The 25,923-nt window shown below is 40.5% G+C and overlaps 1 protein-coding gene across 1 annotated transcript in view; it reads right to left on the bottom strand.

The window, feature by feature from the left end:
* LOC130427112 (titin-like) overlaps nucleotides 1-25,923 on the bottom strand; it is a 156,361-nt gene that overhangs the window by 25,328 nt on the left and 105,110 nt on the right. Inside the window, 21 exon segments of the mRNA XM_056754159.1 lie at nucleotides 111-17,213; nucleotides 17,317-17,619; nucleotides 17,706-18,293; nucleotides 18,414-18,710; nucleotides 18,813-19,010; nucleotides 19,298-19,885; nucleotides 19,977-20,264; nucleotides 20,417-20,707; nucleotides 20,805-21,092; nucleotides 21,178-21,483; nucleotides 21,572-21,874; nucleotides 21,992-22,294; nucleotides 22,398-22,685; nucleotides 22,772-23,071; nucleotides 23,158-23,460; nucleotides 23,543-23,839; nucleotides 23,924-24,199; nucleotides 24,307-24,609; nucleotides 24,692-24,991; nucleotides 25,114-25,398; nucleotides 25,500-25,835. Of these exon segments, the coding sequence (XP_056610137.1) occupies nucleotides 111-17,213; nucleotides 17,317-17,619; nucleotides 17,706-18,293; nucleotides 18,414-18,710; nucleotides 18,813-19,010; nucleotides 19,298-19,885; nucleotides 19,977-20,264; nucleotides 20,417-20,707; nucleotides 20,805-21,092; nucleotides 21,178-21,483; nucleotides 21,572-21,874; nucleotides 21,992-22,294; nucleotides 22,398-22,685; nucleotides 22,772-23,071; nucleotides 23,158-23,460; nucleotides 23,543-23,839; nucleotides 23,924-24,199; nucleotides 24,307-24,609; nucleotides 24,692-24,991; nucleotides 25,114-25,398; nucleotides 25,500-25,835 (23,544 nt within the window).

A 25,923-nucleotide genomic window follows, 5' to 3' on the forward strand; every position in this document is an offset into this window, starting at 1 on the left:
AAAAGTAAAATGTGATTTATTAAACAGTCTGAAATAACAAACAGCACATACCTTTAAATAAAAAAATATTTATACATTAATTGAATAAAAATGAATTCATTTCATTTTACCTGTAATCTTGGTTCCTTCTTTGGTCTCAAGTGGCACTCCTATACCGTACTCATTTTCGCCAGTTACTCTGAAATAGTAAACACATCCTTCTTGAAGATCATTGACTTTATAAGTCAGTCGGGGGCAACTGTCTGTGACTCTAGTCCATCCCATTTTAGTTGCCTCACGGAGATCCACAAGGTAGTTCTTGACTGGGGCACCACCCTCATTTTCAGGGATGTCCCATGTAATAGTTGCCGAGCTCTTAGTGACTTCCTTTACTTCAAGACGTGCCGGTGGTCCTGGAGAATCAAGGACTTTAACACTCAATGTCAGTGTAGCAGTCCCAGCAACATTTTGAAGGGTTACCGTGTATTTTCCTGAGTCATCTCTTGTTGCTTGCTCAATTGTAGCAGATGTACAGGTCTCTGTGGTATCAATAGTTGCCCGCACTCTCAAATCAACATCTGGTTTGTTCCACATTACATGTGGTACAGGCTTACCCTTGAATGGCACTCTAAGGGTAAATGAACTGCCATCTTTGACAGTCAGTGTCTTCCTCATTTCATTACTGATGAGGAAAATTGGCTCATCTTCTCTGTCCTTTGCAATCTGTGGATCAGTTTCAGGGCTTTGTTCACTTGGGCCAATCTTGTTAATTGATTTAACAACAAAGACATATTCTGCCCCTGAAGTGAGTCCCACCACTGTGAACTCTGTGCTTGTAGTGTTATTAACACCAACTGTCCAGTCTTCATCATTGGTGTTTCTGTATTCTACCATATAACCTGTAACTGGAGAGCCACCATCAAACAGTGGTTTGATCCAAGATAGTGTTATTGATGTTTTGGAAGAATCAATTATTTTGGGTTTAGCTGGAGGTGATGGCAGGAACAATGGATCATCTGCCTTTGTAAGTGGGCAAGGCACACTTGGTGCACTCAAACCAGCCGCATTCTCTGCAAAGACTCTGTATTCATATTCACATCCTTCACGAAGATTTGAAGCTTTGACTCTTAAATCATAAACAGGCTTTTTGTTGACACGGACCCAACGAAGACCAGATTTCTCACGTTTTTCAATTACATAGCCAGAAATGCTACTTCCTCCATCAGAAACAGGCCTTTCCCAGCAGATTGTCATTGCTTCACTTGCTACACTGGTGACTTCAACATTTGCTGGTGCAGCTGGTACTGTAAATGGATCCATTGCCTTAACAGGATCGCTCTCCAAAACTTCACCTGTTCCATATTTGTTAACTCCGCGAACTCTTAATATGTATTCGTTACCTTTGAGCAGTTTTGTTACTTTACATGTTGTGGCCTTCATGTCTGCATAGACCAATGTCCAGGCAAGACGACTTGTCTCACGTTTCTCAACGATGTAGTGCTGAATTTCAGCACCTCCATTCTCTTGAGGTGGTCCCCATGTCAATGTGCATTTCTCTGCAGTTAAACCAGTTACTTCCAGAGGCCCAGATGACGGACCAGGTCTGTCCAGGACCTTACAGTTCACTGCTAAAGATCTGGTGCCAGCAACATTGTGTAATGTTAAAACATATTGTCCTGAGTCTCGTCTAATTGTATCTCTTACAATCAATGTTGTACTAGTGAGTGTTGAAGAAATCTCAACTCTGGCTTTAGCTTCAATTTCTTTTCCATCCTTTGCCCATGATATCACAGGAATTGGACGCCCAGAAATTTCAGCATCAATTTTGAGTATATCTCCAGCCTTCACTACGACCAATTGTCTTAGTTTATCTTCTATTGTAATGCGTGGTGGATCAACATCATCTTTTACAGTTACAGGTCCGGTTCCCTCTGATGGCTCACTTAGTAAACCAGCTGCATTCCTGGCAATAACATGGAAATCATATCTTTGATCTTCAATCAGGCCAGTCACATCAAAGAATGTTTCCTGGAGGTTGTTGAAATTACATTTTAACCACCGGCCATCTGGAAGTTCTTTTCTTTCAACAATGTAACCAGTCACCTTGGCCCCACCATCGTACTCAGGTTTATTCCAGGACAAATAAACAGATGTTCTTGTTATGTCCATAACTATTGGCTGACCTGGAGCATCACATGGATCTCTAGCAGCAACAGGATCACATGCCTTTGTGCAGGGTCCAATTCCAGCTAAATTCTCTGCATATACTCTGTACTGATAGTAAAGACCTTCCTCCAAGCCTGTTACTTTGAACTGACTTTCTGTAATAAGACCTCTGTTCATCTTTGTCCAGAGAATACTGCTTTGATCCTTGCATTCCAAGTGATATCCAATGACTGGACTTCCACCATCACTTGCTGGTCTCTTCCATGTTACTAACATTCCCAATTTAGTGGCCTGAGAAACTTGATGACTTGTTGGAGGGCCTGGGGGTGTAAAGGCATACTGTGCAACTACTGGGAGAGAGTCAACAGCTTGGCTTTTCCCATAACGATTCTCTGCAGCAATACGGAATTGATATTCTGTTCGTTGTGTCAAACGGATGACTTTGATTGATGTTCGTGCAACTGTCGCTGAAACGATTTGCCATGTTGTAGTGGTCGTATCTCTCTTCTCAACCACATAATTATTAATTTGACAGCCACCATCATAAATAGGAGGGTCCCATGATAATGAAATAAAATCAGCACTTACTTCATCCATTCTGATTGAACCTGGTGGACCTGGTTTATCAAGAACAATGACAGATATTTCTGCTGATTTAACACCAATTGAATTGGTTAATGTTATTTCATATTTTCCTACATCCTCCCTTGTTGCATCCTTGATGACAATCTTAGATGATGTCTTTGATGTCAGAACATTTACTCTTGTTGTCTGCTTCAGTAAATTACCATCCTTTTTCCATGTGACCTCTGGCTGAGGCCTGCCTCTGAATGGAACGTCTATTTTGAGATCATCTCCAGCTTTAACACTGTATGTGTTAAATGACAAATTAATAATGGGTTCCATAGTAATATCTTTTGCCACAACAGATTCTCCAAGTGGTTTCGGATCACTTTTTCCTTTGTCATTAAGAGCTGTAACTCTAAAGCTATATTCCTCTCTTGTTGTAAGTCCTTCAATTTTAGCTTCTAGCGCTTTTACTGTAGCACATACAGTCCATTTATCTAATCCTTTAGTCAACATTTCCACAGTGTAGCCTGTGATTTTGCTGCCACCATCATGATCAGGTTTTTCCCATGAAAGAGTAACACTGTGGCGGGTTACATCAACTACAGAAATTTTTCCAGGTGGTAGGGGTGCTTGAGAGACTTTGACTGCCTCTGTGGTTTCAGCAGGCAGACCAACTCCAAGTTCATTTACAGCCAATACACGGAAGTGGTAAAGACCTCCTTCCTGTAGATCATCAACCTTGAATGAATTCCTTACACAGTTATTTGTCAAAGTTGTGAATGCCATTCTTTTAGATTCTCGTTTCTCCACAATGTAATGCGTGATCTTGGCTCCGCCATCAATTTGTGGAGGCTCCCAAGAAAGCTGGACTGAATCTCTCTTTACATCCTTAACTTCAAAGTTCACTGGAGCACTTGGAGAGTCAAGGATTTTTACATTAATGAAGGCAGATTTTGTGCCAATATTGTTTTCAAGAGTCAAAACATATTTGCCAGTGTCAAATCGGTTAACATTGTCAATGACCAGCATTGTGTAAGAGCTTGTAGCCTCTATTTGAGCACGCTCTGATAAGGTGCCATCTGTCTTTTTCCACTTGACCTCAGGCTCAGGCTTTCCCCTTATAGTAACAAATAAGCGAAGTGTTGCACTGGCACGCACAGTCACACATTTCCTAAGATCTGCATCAAGTTCTATCTCAGGCGCCTCAAGTTTTTCAGATGCAATCACAGACCCTGGGAAATCAACATGCTCTCCTGCCCCCTCAATATTAATTGCACAAATACGGAAGTTGTATTCTGCATTTTCTTTTAGTTTCTTGACAGTGAAATGAGGTGTTTGAACACCAGTTGGTGGAGTGCACCCAGTCCAGTCATCTTCATTAGTTTCCTTCATCTCAACAATGTATCCTGAGACTGGTGCTCCACCATCATAAATTGGTCTGCTCCATGCCAAAGAAACAGTTGTGCTTGAATGGTCTGTCACTTTAGGATTGTTAGGAGGACCAGGTGGATAAATTGCATCACAAGCTTTGTAATATTCAGACGGTTCACTTGGTTTGCCGACACCAGCAGCATTCTCAGCAGAGACTCTAAATTCAAAAGAGTGTCCCTCTGTCAGCCCAGTGACTCTGAAACGTAAGTCATTTAGTCTTTTCTTGTTGCACTTAGTCCATCGAATACCCTCTTTATCACGTTTCTCAAGAACATAACCATCGATTTGTGATCCACCATCATCCTCTGGCCGCTCCCATGTCAAGACCATTGAGTCTCTAGTGATTGCACTTGCTTCTGGAGTTAAAGGTGGACTAGGTTTGTTGAAAGGATTTTTTGCAAGGACAGGATCAGATTCAAGTGGCTCACCTATGCCATACTTATTGACAGCCATAACTCTAAATATATACTCATTACCAGGTAAGAGTTTGGTGACTTTGTAACTGATTGCTTGAATATTGGGTTCCACTACTGTCCAAGACAATCTGCTAGTTTCCCTTTTTTCTATAATGTAGTGAGAAATACTAGCTCCACCATCATGTGATGGGTGACTCCAGTGCAAATAACATTTTTCTGCTGTGACACCAGTTACTTTCATTGGGCCATCAGGTGGACCAGGTCTATCAAGAACCTTTACATTAATGGGTACCTGCTTTGTTCCACCAACATTACTTAGACTTAAGACGAAATGACCACCGTCCACTCTGATGCAATCCTTGACAGTAAGAACTGTCCGTGTGATAGTGGATTTAATCTCCATTCTGGGTGTGGTACTGTCAATTTCCTTTCCATCCTTAAGCCACATAATATCAGGGAGAGGTTTACCAGCAATCTCAGCATCGATAGTAAAGGTCTCATCTGCTTTTACAATCAAGGCATCTTTAAATCTGGAATCCATGGAGACTGATGGAGCTTCAATCTCATCCTGAGCAGTAATTGGTCCAGTGCTTTCAGAGGGTACACTTAAAATACCAGCTGCATTTCGGGCAATTACTCTAAACTCATATCTTTGTTCTTCTTCTAGTCCAGTTATTGTAAATTGTGTGTCTATAATATTTGTAAAACTAGCTTTCATCCAACGTCCTTCAGGCAGTTTCTTCCTTTCAATGATGTATCCTGTGATTACACTGCCACCATCATACTGTGGTTTATCCCATTGAAGAGTTATTAGGTTTCTTGTAATAACAATGGCCTCAGGAATTCCTGGGGATTCACATTGATCACGTGCAACAACACTTTCTGAGACTTTACTTGGTGGACTGATTCCTGCAATATTTTCAGCATATACCCTGTATTCATATTCGATTCCTTCCTCCAGACCATTTGTTCTCAATCTAGTGTCAGTGATAAGGAGCTTGTTAAGTTTTGTCCATAATATGCTGTTCTTTTCCTTGCGCTCTAGGTGATATCCAATGACAGGGCTTCCCCCATTATTGCTGGGGGGTTTCCATTCGATTACCATGTGGTCTTTTGTCACTGATGAAACCAATGCTGCACTTGGAGCTGCAGGCTCAGTGAAGGGATAACTGACAACAACTAGTATTGAATCCAGTGATGTACTCTTTCCATATCTGTTCTCAGCAAACACTCTGAACTGATATTCAGAACCAGTCTTCAGTTTAGATATCTTGATTGTGGTTCGAGCAATAGTTGCTGATACAATCTGCCAGTTGGTAGTGCCTGTATCACGTTTTTCCACAATGTAATTGTTTATCTGACAACCACCTGTGTATACTGGTGGCTCCCAAGAGATAATAACATAGGTGGCACTTACTTCATCAATTTTAATTGGTCCAACTGGTGGGCCAGGTTTGTCTAGGATTATTATGCCAATCTCCTCTGTGACTGTACCCACATTGTTTGTCGCCGTAATTTTGTATTTTCCAGAATCCTCTCTGTTAGCTTCTTTAACTTTAAGAACGGATAATTGTGGAGTGCTTGAGACATTTAATCTGGTTGTCTCTTTCAGTGCTTGTCCATCTTTTGACCATGCAATCTTTGGAGTTGGACGTCCTTTGAATGGTATTTCCACTTTAAGATCTTCACCAGCTTGAACACTGTAAGTGTTGAAGTGTAATTTGAGGCTTGGTTCAATAGTTATGTCTTTAGCAATCACAGGAGCTGCTAATGGTCTTGGATCACTTCTTCCCTTGTCGTTGAAGGCTACAATTCTGAAGAGATATTCTTGTCCTGAACTGAGTCCTGTGACTGTACCCTCACATGTCTTGGTGACTGCAGCTGCTGTCCACTCATCTGATCCTTTTGGCTGCATCTCAATATAATAACCTAAGATTCTACTTCCTCCATCGTGATCTGGTTTATCCCAAGAGAGTGATGCTGTGGTTTTTGTAACATCAGTCAAAGTGACCTTACCAACAGACAAAGGAGGATCTGCTGTCTTTTCAGATTCTTTTGTTTCCACAGGCAAACCAACTCCAAACTCATTTTCTGCCATGACTCTGAAATAATAAATATCACCCTCAGTAAGATCACCAACTCTGAGGCTAGTCTTGGTGCACTTGGCAGTAATGTTTGTAAATCCTTTTCTTTTGGAATCACGCTTATCAACTATGTAATTCTTTATTTTTGAACCCCCATCAATGAGTGGAGGCTCCCAAACGAGGGTGACATAATTTCTTGTAACATCCTTCACTATGAGGTTCAGTGGAGCACCTGGTGTATCCAGTACTTTTACTGAGACAAAAGCTGACTTGGTACCAGCATTATTTACTAATGTCAGAGTATATTTTCCAGCATCATTTCTATCACATATATCGATTGATAGCTGAGTGTAATCTGGTTCCTTTTCTATTTGGGCTTTATCTGGTAAATCTCCCTCATCCTTAGTCCAGTTTATTTCAGGAGTAGGGCGTCCCTTGAAAGGTATGCATATTTTCATAGATCCTCCAGCATGCACAACAATACCTTTCCTCAACTCAGAGTCAAGCTCAATTTCAGGGGCATCCATCTTATCCACTGGTTTAACAGTTCCTTGGATGGCTACTGGCTCACCAACACCCAATTTATTCAATGCACATATGTTAACTTTGTATTCTTGATGTTCAGTTAGTTTAGTAATTGTAAATTTGGTATCATTTAATCCAGAGGGTGGAGAACAGGTGATCCATTCTTCTTCATCAGCTTTGCATATCTCAACAACATAGCCCTGGATATCCAAACCGCCATCATATATTGGTCGACTCCATGCAATAGTGACTGAATTCTTTGTAGTGTCAACAAGGTGTGCATTAGTTGGTGGACCAGGCTTAAATGTTGGATCACAAGCTTTGTAATAAATTGTTGGTGGAGTTGGTAGTCCAACACCACCAGCATTCTCTGCAGATAACCTAAACTCATATTCATGATCCTCTGTCAAGCCTGTGACTCTGAAACGCAAGTCTGTGACTCTGCGTTTGTTACATTTTGTCCATCGGACTCCAGCTCTGTCTCTCTTTTCCACGATGTAATTAGCAATCTCACTGCCCCCATCACTGTCAGGACGGGTCCAGCACACTGTCATTGAGTCTCTCGAAATATTTGTTATTTCTATGTCTTTGGGTGGTCCAGGTGGAACGAAAGGGTTTCTCATAATTACCGGTGCAGACTCAAGTGGTTCACCATCACCGTACTTGTTGACTGCCATGACACGGAAGATGTATTCATTTCCTTTTAGAAGCTTTGTAACCTTAAACATTGTTGCTGCACAGTCACTCGAAACTACAGTCCAAGCAAGACGACTTGTTTCTCTCTTCTGTATGATATAATGGGAAATACTGCTGCCACCATCATGCCTTGGAGGTAGCCATGACAATGAACATTTCTCATATGTTACACCTGAGACAGTCAATGGCCCTTCAGAAGGGCCAGGTCTATCAAGTACTTTGACATTGAAGGGAACAGACTTAGTTCCAGCTACATTAGAGAGATGCAATGTGTACTGTCCTCCATCAATTCTAATGGCATCTTTTACAACAAGAATTGCTTTGAAATCTGTGTTTTTAATCTCTGCTCTTGCTGAATTTTCAACTTCCACATCACCCTTAAACCACTGCATTGTTGGAATTGGCTTTCCTTGAACAGAGGCTTCCAGTGTAAATGTTTCTCCTGCATTCAGTGTCAAAATTTGGCTGTACTCTGAGGAAATCTCATAGTTGGGTGGTTCAACTTCATCCTTAGCTGTAATTGAGCCTGTGCTCTCAGAGGGTCTGCTGATTGATCCAGCTCCATTTCTAGAAATAACTCTGAAATCATATTTGCAGTCTTCTGTCAGACCCGAGACTGTAAATTCAGTTTCAAGAATGTTTGTAAAACTAGCTTTCATCCAACGACCCTCTGGAAGGTCTCGTTTCTCCACAACATATCCAGTGACAAGACTTCCTCCGTCATATTCTGGTGGTGTCCATCTGAGTTTTACTGAGTGCCTTTTCACAATCACTGGCACTGGCTTGCCTGGTGGATCACAGGGGTCACGTGCCACACAACCCTCAGAGATTTTGCTGCAATTTCCTATTCCAACGATGTTTTCAGCATACAATCTGAACTCATATTCAATGCCCTCTTCCAGTGAAGATGTTTTATATCTGGTGTCTTGAACAAGTGTTTTATTTATCTTTGTCCAAAGAATGCTATTTTTCTCTTTTCTCTCAAGGTGATATCCTAATATGGCACTTCCACCATCTGAAACTGGTTTGTGCCATTCAACAACCATGGATTCCTTTGTAAATGCAGACACAAACGGGGTTCCTGGAGGCCCAGGCTCTTTGAAAGGATACTGAGCAAGTACTGGTTCTGAGTCAATGCCATAGCTTTTACCATATCTATTCTCAGCAAAAATCCTGAACTGGTATTCAGCACCGGTTTTCAAATTGCCAACTTTGAGTGAAGTCCTTGCCACTGTTGCAGAAACAATGACCCAGTTGGTTGTAGTGGTATCTCTTTTTTGGACAATGTAATTTGAAATCTGACAGCCCCCAATATATGTGGGTGGGTCCCAAGACAGTGTTATGCTCTCTGCACTTACTTCATCAATTCTGACTGGCCCTGTTGGTGGGCCAGGTTTCTCAAGTATAATTATTTCAACGGTCGCTTCCGCCTGACCAAGTACATTAGTCACAGCAATGTTATACATACCACGATCTTCTCTTGTTGCATCTTTGATGATAAGGGTGGTGTGATGTGCAGTGTCAGCAACATTAACCCTTGTAGTCTGTTTCAGATCGGAACCATCTTTGTTCCATGTAATGGTTGGTTTTGGATGACCAGTAATTCGTGCTTCAATTTTCAAATCTTGTCCAACCTGTACATTGAAGGTACTAAGCTTTGTTCTGACTGAGGGATGAATAGTGAGGTCTTTTGCAAAAACAGGATTTGCCAGGAGTCTGGGATCACTCTTTCCTTTTTCATTAACTGCAATGATTCTGAAATTGTACTCCCCACCTTGGGCTAAATTTGTTACAACAGTATCAAGGGATTTCACTTGAGCACAAAGAGACCATTTCTCCTGATCCTTTGCCTGCATTTCAACTTCATAGTGGGTAATTCTGCTGCCTCCATCATACTCTGGTTTTTCCCAGGTTAGAGACACACTCTTCTGTGTAACATCCACTACAGAAACTTTACCAGGGGGTTGTGGCACCTCTGAGATTTTAATTGGCTCTAGGGTCTTCGCAGGCAATCCAACACCATATTCATTTTCAGCAAGAACTCTAAAGAAAAAGATGCTTCCCTCTTGCAGTGGTTCAATTTTCCATGTCATCTTGTTGCAGGTAGCAACAGGAGAGTATACTTTTCTTGTACTCTCTCGTTTTTCAACAATGTAATTCTTTATTTTAGCACCACCATCCAGTAAAGGTGGCTCCCAGGTGAGAGTGACTGAATTCTTTGTTATTTCCTTTACTCTAAAGTTGTCAGGTGCATCAGGAGTATCCAATACTCTGACACTAATAAATGCTGATTTTGTTCCATTAGCATTTTCCAGCGTTAAAATGTATTTTCCACTGTCGAATCTATTAACATTTTCAATTACAAGGGAAGTGTAACTGCTGGTAATGTCAATGTTTGCTGCCTCATTGATTTCACCTTCAGCCTTTCCCCACTTGACTTCAGGAGTGGGTCGGCCACGGATAGGAACAAACAGTCTAAGAGAGCCTCCAGCCCTAACAGTGATCATCTTTCTCAAATCAGCATCAAGATCAATATCTGGTGCCTCAAGTTTATCCTCTAACAGGATGGAGTCAGGTATATCAGCAGTTTCTCCGACACCAACCTTATTTACTGCACATATTCTGAATTTATACTCATGTTTTTCAAGCAGTTTTTTAACTTCAAATCTTGTCTCTGTTATTCCTGAGGGTGGTGTGCACATTATCCATTCAACAGAGGTGCCCTCACAGGCCTCAACAATATAGCTTTGAATATCACAGCCGCCATCATAAATAGGTTTGCCCCAATGCAGCACAACAGATGATCTTGAGACATCAATAACCTTAGGGTTGTTTGGTGGACCTGGCTTGAAAACTGGATCCACTGCCTTGAAGTACACTGTGGGTGGACTTGGTTTACCAACTCCAGCTGCATTCTCAGCAGACACACGGAATTCATAACTTCTGTTTTCAAGAAGTCCTGTTACTCTAAAGCGTAGTTCACTCACTACACGTTTGTTGCATCTTGTCCATCTAACGCCTTCTTTGTCTCTTTTTTCAACAATGTATCCTGAAATTGTGTTGCCACCATCATTAGTGGGTCTGTCCCATGTAATGACCATGGAATCCTTTGTTATATTTGACACTTCAACATTACTTGGTGCATCAGGTGGTACAAATGGATTTGCTGCAATCACTGCATCCGATTCAAGAGGCTCACCAAATCCATATTTATTTACAGGGATAACTCTAAAAATATACTCATTTCCAGGCAGTAGTTTAGTTATCTTGAGATTAAGGGTTTGCACCTTAGATTCCACAACAGTCCAAACTAATCTGCTGGTTTCTCTTCTTTCAACAATGTAATGAGACACCTCAGCTCCACCGTCATGCAATGGAGCTTTCCAAGCAATGCAACATTTTTCGCTGGTAACTCCATAGATGGAAATTGGGCCATCTGGGGGTCCAGGTCTGTCTAGAACCTTGACATTGACAGTTACTGATTTCTCTCCACCAACATTTTTCAGCAACAAAGTATACTGGCCTCCATCAACACGAATAGCCTCTTTCACACTGAGAATTGTTGTGAAGTCAGTATTCTTGATTTCAAGCCTAGCAGTATTTGAAAGTTCTTCACAGGCTTTGATCCAATGCACTGAAGGGATGGGTTTGCCAAGTATCCCAGCTTCAATCTTGAATGATTCACTAGCATTAACAACAATAGTTTGAGAATATTTGGCATCCAAGTCAATAAGCGGTGGATCAACTTCATCCTTTGCTGTAATTGCACCTGTACTATCCGATGGACAACTGGATACTCCTGCAGCATTTCTTGCAATGATTCGGAACTCATATCTCTGGTCCTCTACCAAGCCACTGACAACAAATTCAGTCTCAATAATATTAGTAAAACTGGCCTTCATCCACCGGCCAGTGGGCAACTCTTTCTTCTCAATGAGATATCCAGTAATCTTGCTCCCACCATCAAACTGTGGTGGTGTCCATCTGAGTGTTACAGAGCTTCTTGTGACAATTACTGCTTCAGGTTTGCCTGGTGGATCACAAGGATCTCTTGCCACCTGGATTTCTGATACTTTGCTTGCCTTACTTAGACCGACTATGTTTTCAGCATAAACTCTAAATTCATATTCAATCCCCTCTTCAAGGTTACCTATCTTGAATCTTGTGTCTGGAATGATTGTTTTGTTTTGTTTCACCCACAAGAGGCTGTTTCTTTCCTTAGTCTCAATGTGGTATCCTAAAATCTTGCTTCCACCATCATTGTTAGGTTTGTTCCACACAATTACCATACTTTCTTTGGTTGGAGATTGTACAGAGGGAGTTCCAGGTGGACTTGGGACCTCAAAAGGATATTGTGCAACAACAGACTCAGAAAGAAGAACTGAACTCTTTCCATATCGATTTTCAGCAGCAACCCTAAACTGATACTCATAGCCAGTTTTCAATCTTGCAGCTTTAATTGTTGTTCTAGCTACTGTTGCAGACACAATCTGCCAGTTTGTTGTAGATGTGTCTCTCTTTTCCACAATGTAGTTATTAATGGAACATCCACCTTCATATTCTGGAGGCTGCCATGAAAGAGTAAGACTATCTGCAGTTACCTCATCTACTTTGATTGGTCCAGTTGGAGGGCCAGGTTTATCAAGTACAATAACACTGATATCTGTTGTAGCCTCACCAACTGGGTTTATCAGTTTAATAGTATATTTGCCCACATCATCTCGTGTGGCCTCCTTTATAACAAGGTGAAGATGTTTCTCTGTTACTTCAGCATTTACTCTTGTTGTCTCTTTCAGAGCAACGCCATCTTTATGCCAGGTGACTGCAGCCTTTGGCTGAGCAACATAAGGCACATCAATCTTAAGATCATCACCTGCAAAAACGCTGTATGTGCTGAATAAATGTTTGAAGCAAGGAGTTATTACAACATCCATAGCAACCACAGGGACATTTAGTGGACGCGGATCACTGGAACCCTTTTCATTAATTGCTGAGATACGGAAGGAGTATTCTTCACCTCGTGTCAGACCAACAACAACTGCCTCTGTTATTTTAACAGTCATTACTTGGGTCCATTTTTCACTATTCTTTCCTTGCATTTCAACAATATAACCAGTGATTCTGCTTCCTCCATCATGGTCTGGCTTCTCCCAAGACAATGTAACACTGTTGCCAGTTACTCCATTTAGAGTCACTTTACCAGGAGGAAGAGGCCTCTCTGAGACTTTGATAGCCTCTGGCGTCTCTACTGGAAGACCAACACCGTATTCGTTTTCAGCCAAAACTCTGAAGCAATACAAGTTTCCTTCTTTTAAATCTCCAATTCTCCAACTGGTTTTGGGGCAACAAGCATTAACAATTGCGTATGCTTTTCTTGTGGATTCACGTTTTTCAACAATATAGTGTCTGATTCTTGATCCTCCATCAATGATAGGAGGATCCCAAATAAGGGAAACAGAACCTTTTGTGATTTCTTTGATTGTTAGGTTCTGTGGTGCACCAGGAGTGTCAAGTACACGAACATTAATAAAAGCTGATTTAACTCCTGAACTGTTTTCCACTGTAAGCATATATTTTCCTCCATCAAATCTGTCAACATTCTCAATGCGCAGGGTAGTGAAGGATGGTGTAATCTCAATGGCTGCTCTATCAAGGGGTTCGCCATTCTCTCTTGACCATCTAACTTCTGGTGCAGGTCTTCCTTTAATTGGCACAAATAATCTTAAGGTGCAGCATGCTCTGATGTTAACTAATTTGCGAAGGTCTGAGTCAAGCTCAATTTCAGGGGGAAGAAGTCTATCTTCTGCTTTAGGTGAACCAGGGACAGGGACTGGTTCACCAACACCTTCACAGTTAAGAGCAGAAATATTGATCTTATATTCCTGGTTTTCTACAAGGTTGGTTATGGTGAATGATGTTGCTGTCAGTCCCGCCCTTGGAGAGACAATTGTCCATTCATCTTCCTCAGGGAGGCAAGTTTCAACAATATATCCTGTGATCTCCGATCCACCATCATAAACTGGTTTATTCCATGCAATAGTAACAGATGACTTAGTTGAATCCAGAACTCTAGGATTTCCAGGAGGTCCTGGTTGGAATATTGTGTCACAAGCCTTATAGAACGGACTTGATGGGCTTGGGGCACTTAAACCAGCAGCATTTTCAGCAAAGATTCTAAATTCATACTCATGTCCATTTGTTAGACCTGAGACCTTGAAGCGCAAGTCAGTAACTGTCCTTTTATTGCATTTAACCCAACGAAGACCAGTTTTATCTCTCCTCTCAATGATATAGGTACTGATACTACTTCCTCCATTGTTTTCAGGATGTCCCCAACACACTACCATTGAATCTTTTGAGATGGCAGTTACTTCTGGTGTCTGTGGAGGATCAGAGGGCACATACGGGTTGGTGGCAACAGCAGGCTCTGATTCAAGAGGTTCTCCAACTCCATATTTGTTGACAGCCACGACTCTGAAGATATATTCATTTCCTTTAAGCAATTTGGTAACCTTATAACGGTTGACTTGTAAATCTGTGGCTACATTTGTCCAAGCAAGTCTACTAGTTTCTCGCTTTTGAATAATGTAATATTCAATCTTTGCTCCTCCATCATGAAGTGGTGGCAGCCACGATAGAATACATTTCTCTGTTGTCATATCTGTTACATTGAGTGGTCCCTCAGGTGGACCAGGTCTGTCAAGAACTTTAACATTAAAAACAAACTTTGCAAATCCTCCAGGATTGCTAGCGGTTAAAGTGTATGCACCACCATCTCTACGTTGAGAATCTTTGTGAATCAAACAAGTATAGAAATCTCCTGTTTTGATCTCTAGTTTTCCTGTGTCTTCCAGCTCCTTCCCATCTTTAGTCCAAACCAATGATGGAATTGGGCGACCTGTAACATTTGCATCTAGATTGAACACCTCTCCTGCCTTCACAACTACTACACTACTGAAACTTGCATCAACATTGATCTTTGGTTCCTCAATATCATCTCTACAGACAATGACCTCTGAATGTTTGGATGGTTTGCTAACAGCTCCAGCTGAGTTCCTTGCCAAAACACGGAATTCATAAGAAGCATCTTCTGTGAGACCGCTTACAGTAAAACTTGTCTCATGTATGTTACTAAAGTTGGCCTTGAGCCAGCGACCTTTGGGCAGCTCTCTTTTTTCTACTGTATATCCAGTTATTGAGAACCCTCCATCATTCTCAGGCTTTGTCCACTGAAGGATTACTTCATGTCTGGTTATATTAAGTGCCACAGGTTGACTTGGAGGGTCCACAGGATCAAGTGCATATGTCATCTCAGAAGGTTTGCTTGCTTTACTGAGTCCAGCCATATTTTCTGCAATAACACGGAATTCATATGCAATACCATCTATCAGACCTGATGATTTATACATATTACCAACAACTAATGCTTTGCTGATTCTCTGCCAGAGTATGCTGTTTTTCTCTTTCCTCTCAATATGGTATCCTAAAATCGGGCTACCACCATCTGAGGATGGTTCATTCCAGCTGATTGTCATTGAATCCTTGGTAAAGGCAACTATTTGTGGAATTCCAGGCTGTCCTGGAACATCAAATGGATAAGCAGCCACAACAGCTTCCGATGTTAGGTAAGGCCCAACTCCATAGCGGTTCTGAGCTTTAACACGGAATTGATATCCAGTTCCAGTTATAAGGCGTGCAGCTTTGAATGTTGTGCGGATAACAGTTGCAGCCAGTTCCACCCAGGATGTCCCAATGGTCTCACGCATCTCAACTATGTAGTTATTAATAGGCACTCCTCCATCACTTTCAGGACCTTCCCATGAAATTACAACATAGTCACAAGAAACCTCATCCAGTTTTATTGGTCCAGTTGGAGGTCCTGGAATATCATGTACTTTAACAGTAATGGTTTCAGTCACAGTTCCTAAGATATTCTTTCCAGTCATTGAATACTGTCCTCCATCTTTCCTTTTAATTTCATTAATGTTGAGAATTGTAGAGGTGGTTGTACTTTCAGTGTTGATTCTCTGAGTCTGTTTAAGTTCCTGATCTTCTTTCTTCCATACAACATGTGGTCTTGGACGACCCATAACAGGAATCTCTACTTTAACATTATCACCTGCCTTGGCTACAACAGTCTTCTGGTATACACCTCTAAGGTCAAAGCTTGGAGGTGTGGTTTGCTCCCTTATAACAACTGGTCGACTTTCACGAGGTTGACTCCTTCCTGAGCTGTTTACAGCAAAAATGCGGAACACATATTCTGCATTTTCCACCAATTCTGTGACAGTGAAATCCAAAGCTTTAATTGTTGTCACATGGATCCACTGATCAGAATCTTTCTGTTGAGCTTCTATAACATAGCCAGTGATTCGGGTCCCACCATCATATTTTGGTTTTGTCCATGCAAGAGTTGCTGTATCCCTAGACACATCTGAAACAATCAGATTATCGGGTGCGGATGGAGCCTGAGAAGCTCTGATTGGTTGAGGGGTTTCTGCTGGTTCACCAATGCCCATGTCATTTTCTGCAGACACTCTAAAGTAATATTCAGCACTTTCTTCTAAGTCTGGAATCTTATAAGAGCATTTTTGCCAGTTTGTCGTAAGGACTGAGTAAGCCTTTCTTGTTGCCTCACGTTTCTCAATAATATAATTTTTTATTTTTGATCCACCATCAATAATTGGAATCTCCCACTGTAGAGTGATGCTATGTTTTGTGATTTCTCTTGGTTTCAAATTTATTGGAGGCCCTGGAGTGTCAACAACACGAACATTGACAAATCCAGTCTTCTTTCCAGCAACATTCTCTAATGTGAGGACATATTTACCAGCATCATATCTTGTACACTCAGGAATGACTACTAGAGTGTATGATTCAGTAGTATCAATGTGAGCACGTCCTTTGAGAGGAGCATCTTCTTTGTACCATGTCACTTCCGGAGCTGGCCGGCCCTTGATTGGGACAAATATGCGGATTGAAGTACCTGATCTGGTGACAAGTGTTCTTCTAAGCTCAGCATCAAGTTCAAAGTCGGGAATCTCTTCTCTGTCTACAAGTTCTACAAAGTTCTCAACTTGAGAGGGTTCACCAAGTCCTTCGGAATTTATTGCACTAACTCTAAAATTATATTTTCCTCCTGATTGTAGATTTGAAACTACAAATTCAGTTATTCTTAATGGAGTAGGTGTGTCTTGAACCCAGTCATCTTCTCCTTCCTTTTTATGCTCAACAATGTATCCTGTAATATCGAGTCCACCATCATAGAAAGGTCTGCCCCAGTTAAATGTAGCAGTTGTTTTGGTGGTATCAGTAATTCGTGGATTAGATGGTGGCCCAGGTCGATCTTGAAAACAAACAGAAAAGAAATAAGCAAGTGCAAAAAACTGCTTTGTAACTAACCGATAAGAAAAATATGTGAACTTATTGGATTCTTTTTTTCTACTTACATGCAATATCCTTAGTCATTACAGGTTGTGATGGTTCACTTGGTTCTCCAAAACCAGCCTTATTCTCTGCAGTTGCGCGGAATTCATATTCAACTCCCTCTGTCAGACCTGAAACCTTATAACGAAGATCTGAAATTGACTTCTTTGAAGCTCTCACCCATCTTAAACCTCTTCTCTCTTTTCTTTCAACACTATAGCCTCTAATGTCACATCCTCCATCCACAATTGGTCTCTTCCAGGAAATGGTTACAGCAGTTCCACTGACATGATCAATTTCAGGTTTTGATGGTGGTCCAGGAGGTCCTGCAATTAATATGAAAATAAGTTTATGATTTTATGATATTAATATGAAAGTTAATTGATAGATTTTGTATTTAGAAGAAGCTTACCAAAGCTATCAACCATTTGAACTGGTCCAGACTGTGATGCATCACCAACACCATACAGATTGACTGCTGATACACGGAATATGTATTCATTGCCCTTAATCAATTTGCTGGCAACATAGCGGCAATCCATAACATTTTCAGCAAGCTTTGTCCAGAGAAGGCGGCTGGTTTCTCTCTTTTCTATTACATACGATTTGATACTGCTGCCACCATCCTCTTCTGGTGGCAACCATGTTAATGTGCATTTCTCAGCAGAGACACTGGTTGGCTCAATTGGACCTGGAGGTCCAGGCACATCTAGGATTTTGACTTTGACCTTTTCTTCTTTGATACCAAAGGGATTGCTTGCAGTAATAGTGTATTCTCCGGTGTTCTTTCTGTTGGCATACTTAATCAATAAAGTTGAAGATGTGGGAGTGCTTGTAATTTGGACAACATCCGAAGATTTAAATTCTCTTCCACCCTTAGACCATACAGCTTTAGGAGGTGGTTTGCCAAGAATGCTTGATGCAGTTATGACAATTGTTTCTCCAGCCTTCACAGTCACACCATCCTTCATTGCAGGGTCAATTGTGATAGTAGGTGGTTCTAAAAATAGTACAAAGGTATCGATCAAAATTGCTATGTTTATAGATAGTCACAATAATTCATTAAAATATATATACCAAGATATAAATATAAATATTTATAAACATATAAATATCTTACCATATTCATCTTTGCAGACTAGAGTCTCAGTTTTCTCTGAAGGAGCACTGATAGCTCCAGCAGCATTCTTAGCTCTTATTCTAAACTCATAGGTGCAGCCTTCCTGTAGGTCTGTTACAGTGTAAGCACAGCTTTGGATATTCACATGATTAGCCTTCATCCAGGCCTTTCCTGGGTGCTCTAATTTTTCCACCATATAGCCTGTCCGTTTGTGGCCACCATCATATTTGGGTTCAGTCCAAATGAGTGTAACACTGTTTCTTGTGATACTAATCACATCAGGTTTTCCAGGAGGATCTAATGAAAAACACATTAAATAGTAAAATATAACAAATATGATTATTGTTTTTTTTGAATTAGTGTAAATACCACATATTTGTTAAAAGAAAGCAGACTCACCAATAGGATCCAGCGCAACAAGAGATTCTGTTTGTTTGCTTGGCTTTCCAAGTCCGGCAATATTCATAGCTATTACCCTAAACTCATATTCCAGACCTTCCATCAAACCAGTCACTCTGCATTCTTTAACTCTCAAAGGGGTCTTGTTGGCTCTCTTCCACATCAAGCTATTTCTATCTTTGAATTCCACATAATATCCTATGTTATGAATAAAAAAGAAAATACTTTGTTTACATCTTACAATACATGACAAAATGATGGGAAACAAGGAGATAGTAAAAAATGTTTTTACCAGTAATAGGTGAGCCTCCAGTTTCTTTTGGGTCAGACCATGTTAGAATAGCAGACTCATGGCGAATGCTCACAACCTCAGGTGGCGCTGGAGCCCCCGGTGCATCTGTTGAGTGTAATAGAGTTTATTTGTTAAAAACATTTTAAAATATCTTCCATATAAAAACAATTTGCATCTTCTTTTAAATACTTACTGAATGGGTGTTTAGCAATCACAGGGGCAGACCTGAGGAACTCCCCAACTCCATATTTATTTTCTGCACAAACTCTGAAGATATATTCTGTTCCATCACGAAGTCTTGTAACCCTCATAGTGTTCTTTTGAATTGCGGAAGCAACTGTGGCCCACTTGTTAGCAGTAGATTGCCTCTTCTCCAAAAAATAATTGGTAACTTCTGATCCACCATCATCTATGGGTGGTGCCCATTCTACAGTAATTCCTTCCGCTGTGATTTCATCAAACTTAATTGGACCTGTGCAGATTCCAGGCTTACCAACAACATTGAAGTCAATAGCTGATTCCTTTGTTCCAGCACAGTTTCTCAAAATGATGGTGAATCGGCAAGCATCATTTCTATGACAATCACGAATTAGCAAAGTTGTGTTTGTTGCAGTTGATTCAACTGAGATTCTACCACTGTCTGATAAAGTAACATCACCCTTTTTCCATGTGACAGCTGGAGCAGGAATACCAATAATAGGAATATTGAGACGAACAGTGCTTCCTTCCTTGGCCACATAGCTAGAGTCAGGAAAGCCTTTTAGATTGCAGTCTGGCAAGACTGTAAAGAGACAAGAAACATGAAAACATTTGATGCACAATGTTGCATAACAATCTAGACACAAAAGCAAATATTAGGTGCACTACATTACCTATTCGATCTTTAGCCACAACAGTGAGTTCAGTTGGGGGTCCTTCAGCTACTTCATTAATGGCTTTGACTCTGAAGGAGTATTCATTTCCTTCTGTAAGATCAGTCATAGTGTACTGTGTGAGCTTGGACTTCATGAGCAGCTTCCATTTGTCTTCACCTTCAGAGATCTCTAGAACATATGCAACAATATGGCTTCCTCCATCACAGATTGGTTTCTTCCAACTGAAAGTGCAAGAGATCTTGGTGACCTCTGAGGGTTTCAAATCTGTAACAGGTCCAGGTTGTTCTGTAATAGATAACAGTCAGCATTATAGTAATGCATTTTGTACTTTATTGCGTAATTAGTCTTATAAACATTTACAAATTGGATTTATTTGATAGTTCAACACTTAATTATGATTATGTAATCTGCTACATGATACAACAAAGAAGTTTCACCTGACGCTTTGACTGGTCCAGTTGTCTCACAACCCTCCCCAATGCCATATATATTTTCAGCTAGGACTCTGAAACAGTAAGCTTTGCCAGCTTCAAGATTTGTTATTCTGAAAGATGTTTTGGGACACTCAGGAGCAACACAAGTCCATGCTTTTCTCTCTGCCAGACGTTTCTCAACAACATAACTCTTAACAGGACTACCACCATCAATCAATGGAGCATCCCAAGTGATGGATGCATGGTCCTTTGAGGTCTCCTTAACAATCAGATTGAGTGGTGGTCCAGGTGTGTCTGTGCAAATGTAAGAATTATAGTAAATAAGTTGTATTAAATATATGTTAATAGTAATCAGAAATCAGAAATCTGTGTTTTAGAAAAGGCATCTTACCTAGTACTTTGACCAAAATGGTATATGACTTAGTACCACTACTGTTTTCCAGAGTTAATACATATTTGCCAGCATCATATCTGTTGATATCTTCACAATAAAGATAGGTATCCCATTCAGTAGTCTTGATCATGAGGCCTTGTCTTTCTTTCAAGTTGCCATTGACCTTTGTCCATGTTGCTTTTGGAGCAGGACGCCCTCTCAGGGGCACATAAATTCTCATTGTGACTCCAGCTCGTAAAACTAGGACTTTTCTGAGATCTGCATCAAGTTCAGCTTCAGGGGGAACTGAGGGGAAAAAATGATATTCAAAATACATAATAAATGTATTGAAAATATAGCTTGTATTGCACATTCAGATTTTAACACTTACGTAAGATGTCCTTTGCCATATGATTTCCAGGAACATCACTTGGCTCGCCAAATCCAATTCTGTTTACAGCTGAAACACGGAACTGGTACTCAGTGTTATCAATAAGACCAGTAACAACAAACTTTGTGGCCTGGAGGTTCTTTGGCACATTGCACTTCATCCAGTCTTCTCCTTCTACTCTCTTGAACTCAACAAGGTAGCCCAGGATCTCACATCCACCATCATAAGCAGGCTTGGTCCAGGACAAACTGATTGAACTGTGTGTAGAGTCAATGATCTTTGGAAAAGCAGGTGGTCCTGGTGGATCTATGGTGAAACCACAACATGTGAGCTTCAACAATTTATTTAGAATATTGTCATTAGTCAAATATTGTTTCAAGAATTTTTTACTTACACACTGGGTCAAATGCAAGTGCACCGGCAGATGGATCACTTGGTTTACCAATACCGGCTTTATTGATGGCAATAACTCTGAACTCATACTCAGAACCCTCTGTAAGGCCTCCAGCTTTAATGGTCCTGTCAATAACTGGTCTTCTATTAACTTTAGCCCAGTTGAGGTCTTGAGTTTCACGCTTTTCAACCATATATCCAAGAATGGTAGCCTTGCCGTCATTAGCAGGGGCTTTCCAGCTAACAGTCATGTGGTCCCTGGTAATATTAGTTATAACTGGAGGTTCACAAGGTCCTGGAACATCTGAATTTAGAAAATAAAAAAAGAATGAAGATTGAATTGGAATAACATTTATTAATATTTGATAATGTGTGACACATAATATTTAAAGTTGAAAGAAAATAAAGAATGTAACATTACCAAATGGATTCTTGGCGATTACGGAGTTAGTCATAATTGGGTCTCCAACACCATATTTGTTCTCTGCACTGATTCGGAACTCATATTCATGGCCTTCAATCAGTTTCTCCACAGAACAGTCTGTTGTCTGACCACCAACATTAGCCGTGACTTGGGCCCAGTTGGCTCTGCTTGTTTCACGTTTGTCAACAATGTAGTTTGTAATTTCAGAACCACCATCTGCAAGAGGTTGCTCCCACCTGAGTTTTATCCGGTCCGCAAAAACATGGCTTATCTTCACTGATGCTGGAGGTCCAGGTTTGTCTGCAGAAACAAAACAATGAATTTCTAAATCGTGTAACAGACACAATGTCTTTGCATTTGAACGACAAGACAAGACAAGATTTTGCAAGTTAGGTTAACTCACCTAGAACCTTCAATTTAATATGAGCACACTTGGTACCACTTGGATTCTCAGCAACAATGGTGTACTCTCCAGACTCCTTTCTTGTCACAGAGAACAGTTCCAAGCAGAAGAGATGTATCTTTTGAGTCATTTTCATGCCTTCAACCAACTTCAATGGGACACCATGTCTCTTCCATGTGACTTTTGGCATTGGTTTGCCAAACACTTCTGCCTCAAGGCAGACATTTGCTCCAGCCTTGACAATAATTAAGTTCTTCATTTCAAGACCAATCTCAACCCTTGGAGGAACTGAAATAACACAAAACAAGACCTAAATGTAAAGTTTGTAATCCAGCAACAGGGAACTGTTACACTGATGGTGAAATAAAGTTTACCATGCGCTGCAATAATTGCGATAGCATCAGATTCTTCTGAGGGCTGACTGACATTGATTGCTGTCTTTGCAATAATTCTGAACTTGTATTGGGTTCCTTCCTCAAGTCCAGGGACAGTATATTCTTCTTTTGGCACATTTTGGCTACTTGCATTGATGCGCACCCATTTGTCTCCTGGAAGTTTCAAAGACTCAACATAATAACCAATGAGTTTGCTACCACCATCATGTTTTGGACGACTCCAGACAAGAGAAACTGAATTTCTTGTCACATCAAGGACTTCAGGTTTTCCAGGTGGATCTAAAACGAAAGACAAAAAATTATATTTATGTGTGCTTATCTATGTGCTTATCTTCAAATATAAATAAGAGCATTTTTACACATACCAACTGGTGTTCTTGCAGTGATAAATTCTGTCTGATTGCTTGGTTTGCCATGTCCTGCCTTGTTGACACCTGACAATCTGAATGTGTACTCCAGACCTTCAATGAGGCCAGAGCATGTATATTCAGTTGATCGAACAAGGACTTCATTTGCCTTGACCCAAAGAATGCTATTTCTTTCTTTGCGCTCAATGGAATATCCAATGATGGGACTGCCACCATCGTTCACAGGTATTTCCCAGGACAACACAGCAAAATCCTTGTTGATTTTGTTGACGCAACAGTTTCTCGGCTCACTTGGTGGATCTAAAATGTGAGAATTTTTATTTGTGTAAGTAAAGCCTAAACCGTTTGCGTGCGATTATATGTGACTATTGGCGAGACTTACCAAATGGATGTCTAGCAATCATTTTCTCAGCATAAATCGGTTCTGAAATGCCAAAACGATTTTCAGCACGGACACGGAAGCCATACTCTTTGCCAGAAGTCAGCTTTCCAACTCTGCAGCTGGTCTTGGTGCAAGATGCAATTGTCACCCAGTCACCTCTGGTTACATCACACTTCTCAACAACATAGTTAATGATGTTGCTTCCACCATCTTCAGTAGGTGAATTCCATGCGAGTGTGCATGAATCTACATCCACCTCAAGAACTTCTAATGGACCCTCTGGGGGACCAGGGATGTCTGAAAAAGTGTAAAACATTATCACTATTCATTTTTACTTGAAATACTTTTAGCACACTGTATGTTTAATTTTTTTTAACTTACCCATAATGATTATTCGGAGGATTTGGTTGACCGCAGAGGTACTGTTTTCCGCAGAAAGACTGTAGTAACCACTATCCTTCCTTGTTGCATCCTTGATCATAAGTACATTCGTAGTTGGTGTCTTTTGTATGATGAGACGATTAGATGTAACTAAATCTTCACTTCCTCTTTTCCATTTTGTGACTGGTGTAGGCTTTCCAGAGAAAAGAGCCTCAACTGTAAGTTTAGATCCTGCCTGTGCTGTAACAATATCTGGCATGATAATCTTTGGTGGCACTGTAAAACAAAGAAGGTTTATTATTCCGAGTGTGAATAATTGAATAAAAACATTGGATTAAAGAGCAAAGCAATTATGGTAGAACACAATATATTTGGATACATACTCAGCTGTTCTTTGACCTCGAATATGCCTTCAGCTTCTCTTGCCAAACTGCATCCTATTGCATTTCTTGCTGCAACCCTGAATCTATATTTGGTTTTTTCTTTTAGTCCAGCTACAACAATGGTCAAGTCCTTCACAACTGAGTACAATGTCCACTTTTCCTCAGGTTCACCATCCTCCTGGTATTCCACAATGTAGCCATTTATCTTTGATCCGCCATCTCTAAGTGGTTTCAGCCACCCAAGAGTTGCACTGTTTTTAGTAACTTCCAATACATCCATCTTCTTTGGAGGATCGGGTTCACCTTTACAAAGAAATAAAATGCATATTATTTTATAAGGTTTTTTAAAATATACTTAAAATTATAACATCAATGCTGGACTTACTTTTGGAATCTGTAGCCAGGTAGGACTTCGGAGAATCTTGAGGCACGCCAATGCCGTATTTGTTAACTGCCATGACACGGAAATAGTATTCAATTCCTGGAGTCAGATTTGTGATTTTGAAGCTTGTCTTCTTTAAGTCATTTGTGCAATTTGTCCATGTTTTCCTGTCAACTTCACGCTTCTCAACTACATAGTTTAGGATAGGGCTACCACCATCATTTTCTGGAGGTAGCCATGCAAGTTTGCAGGTTGTCTTTGTGATATCAGTTGCCTCCAGTCCACCAACGCGACCAGGAGTATCTGTTGACAATAAATTACATTTATAAGAAACCTATTCACTTCATCTTGATTTTAAAATATGTAAATATATATATATCATAAAATACTGATATATATATATATATATATCAGTAGAATCTTACCTAAGACTTTAACACGAACAAATACAGCTTTTTCTCCAGAGGCATTTGAAAGAGTCAAAGAATATCTGCCAGAGTCTTCCCGTGTGCACTCGGGTACCACAAGGAAGGTCATTGAGTCAATCTGATCCACATGGCCCCTTCTAATAACATTATCAACACCCATGCGCTTCCAGGTCACTTTAGGTGCTGGTCTTCCCCTAATAGTAGCAAAAAGTCTGATGGGACATCCCGCTCTAACATTGAGTCCTTTTCTTAGACTGGCATCAAGATCAATCTCTGGAGAATCTGTGGAAAAAAGTTTTTAAATAACTTACACATATATCTTATTATAGTCAATTAAACCCATTAGGTGCCATGATACAAGTGACAATTTAAAACAGCCTTACCATGGATCTCCTTTGGTGTAACAGCATCCTTTAGTTTTGAAGGTTGACCCATGCCAACTTGGTTTTGAGCAGACACTCGGAATTCATATTCCTTTTTCTCGTCCAAGTTAAGCATAGTAAATTCAGTTATGACAAGCTGTCCAGAAGTATTACATTTGGTCCAGCCCTCCTCTGGATCTCTTTCCTGTTCGCCCTCCATTTCAACCTTGTCCCTCATTTCAACCAGATATCCAATAATTGGTGCACCCCCATCATACACAGGCTTTGCCCAGCTAAGTGTGACAGATGTTTTTGTGCTGTCAACTACTTTAAGACTCCCAGGAGGACCAGGGGGCTCTAAGAGTTGAACAAAATCTCAGATTAGTGTAAAGCACAAATATTTAGATTGTCAGGAAAAAAAAACATTATACTAGATTAGATATTA

Source organism: Triplophysa dalaica, chromosome 8 (genome assembly GCF_015846415.1).
Source record: "Triplophysa dalaica isolate WHDGS20190420 chromosome 8, ASM1584641v1, whole genome shotgun sequence".
Classification (NCBI taxonomy): domain Eukaryota; kingdom Metazoa; phylum Chordata; class Actinopteri; order Cypriniformes; family Nemacheilidae; genus Triplophysa; species Triplophysa dalaica.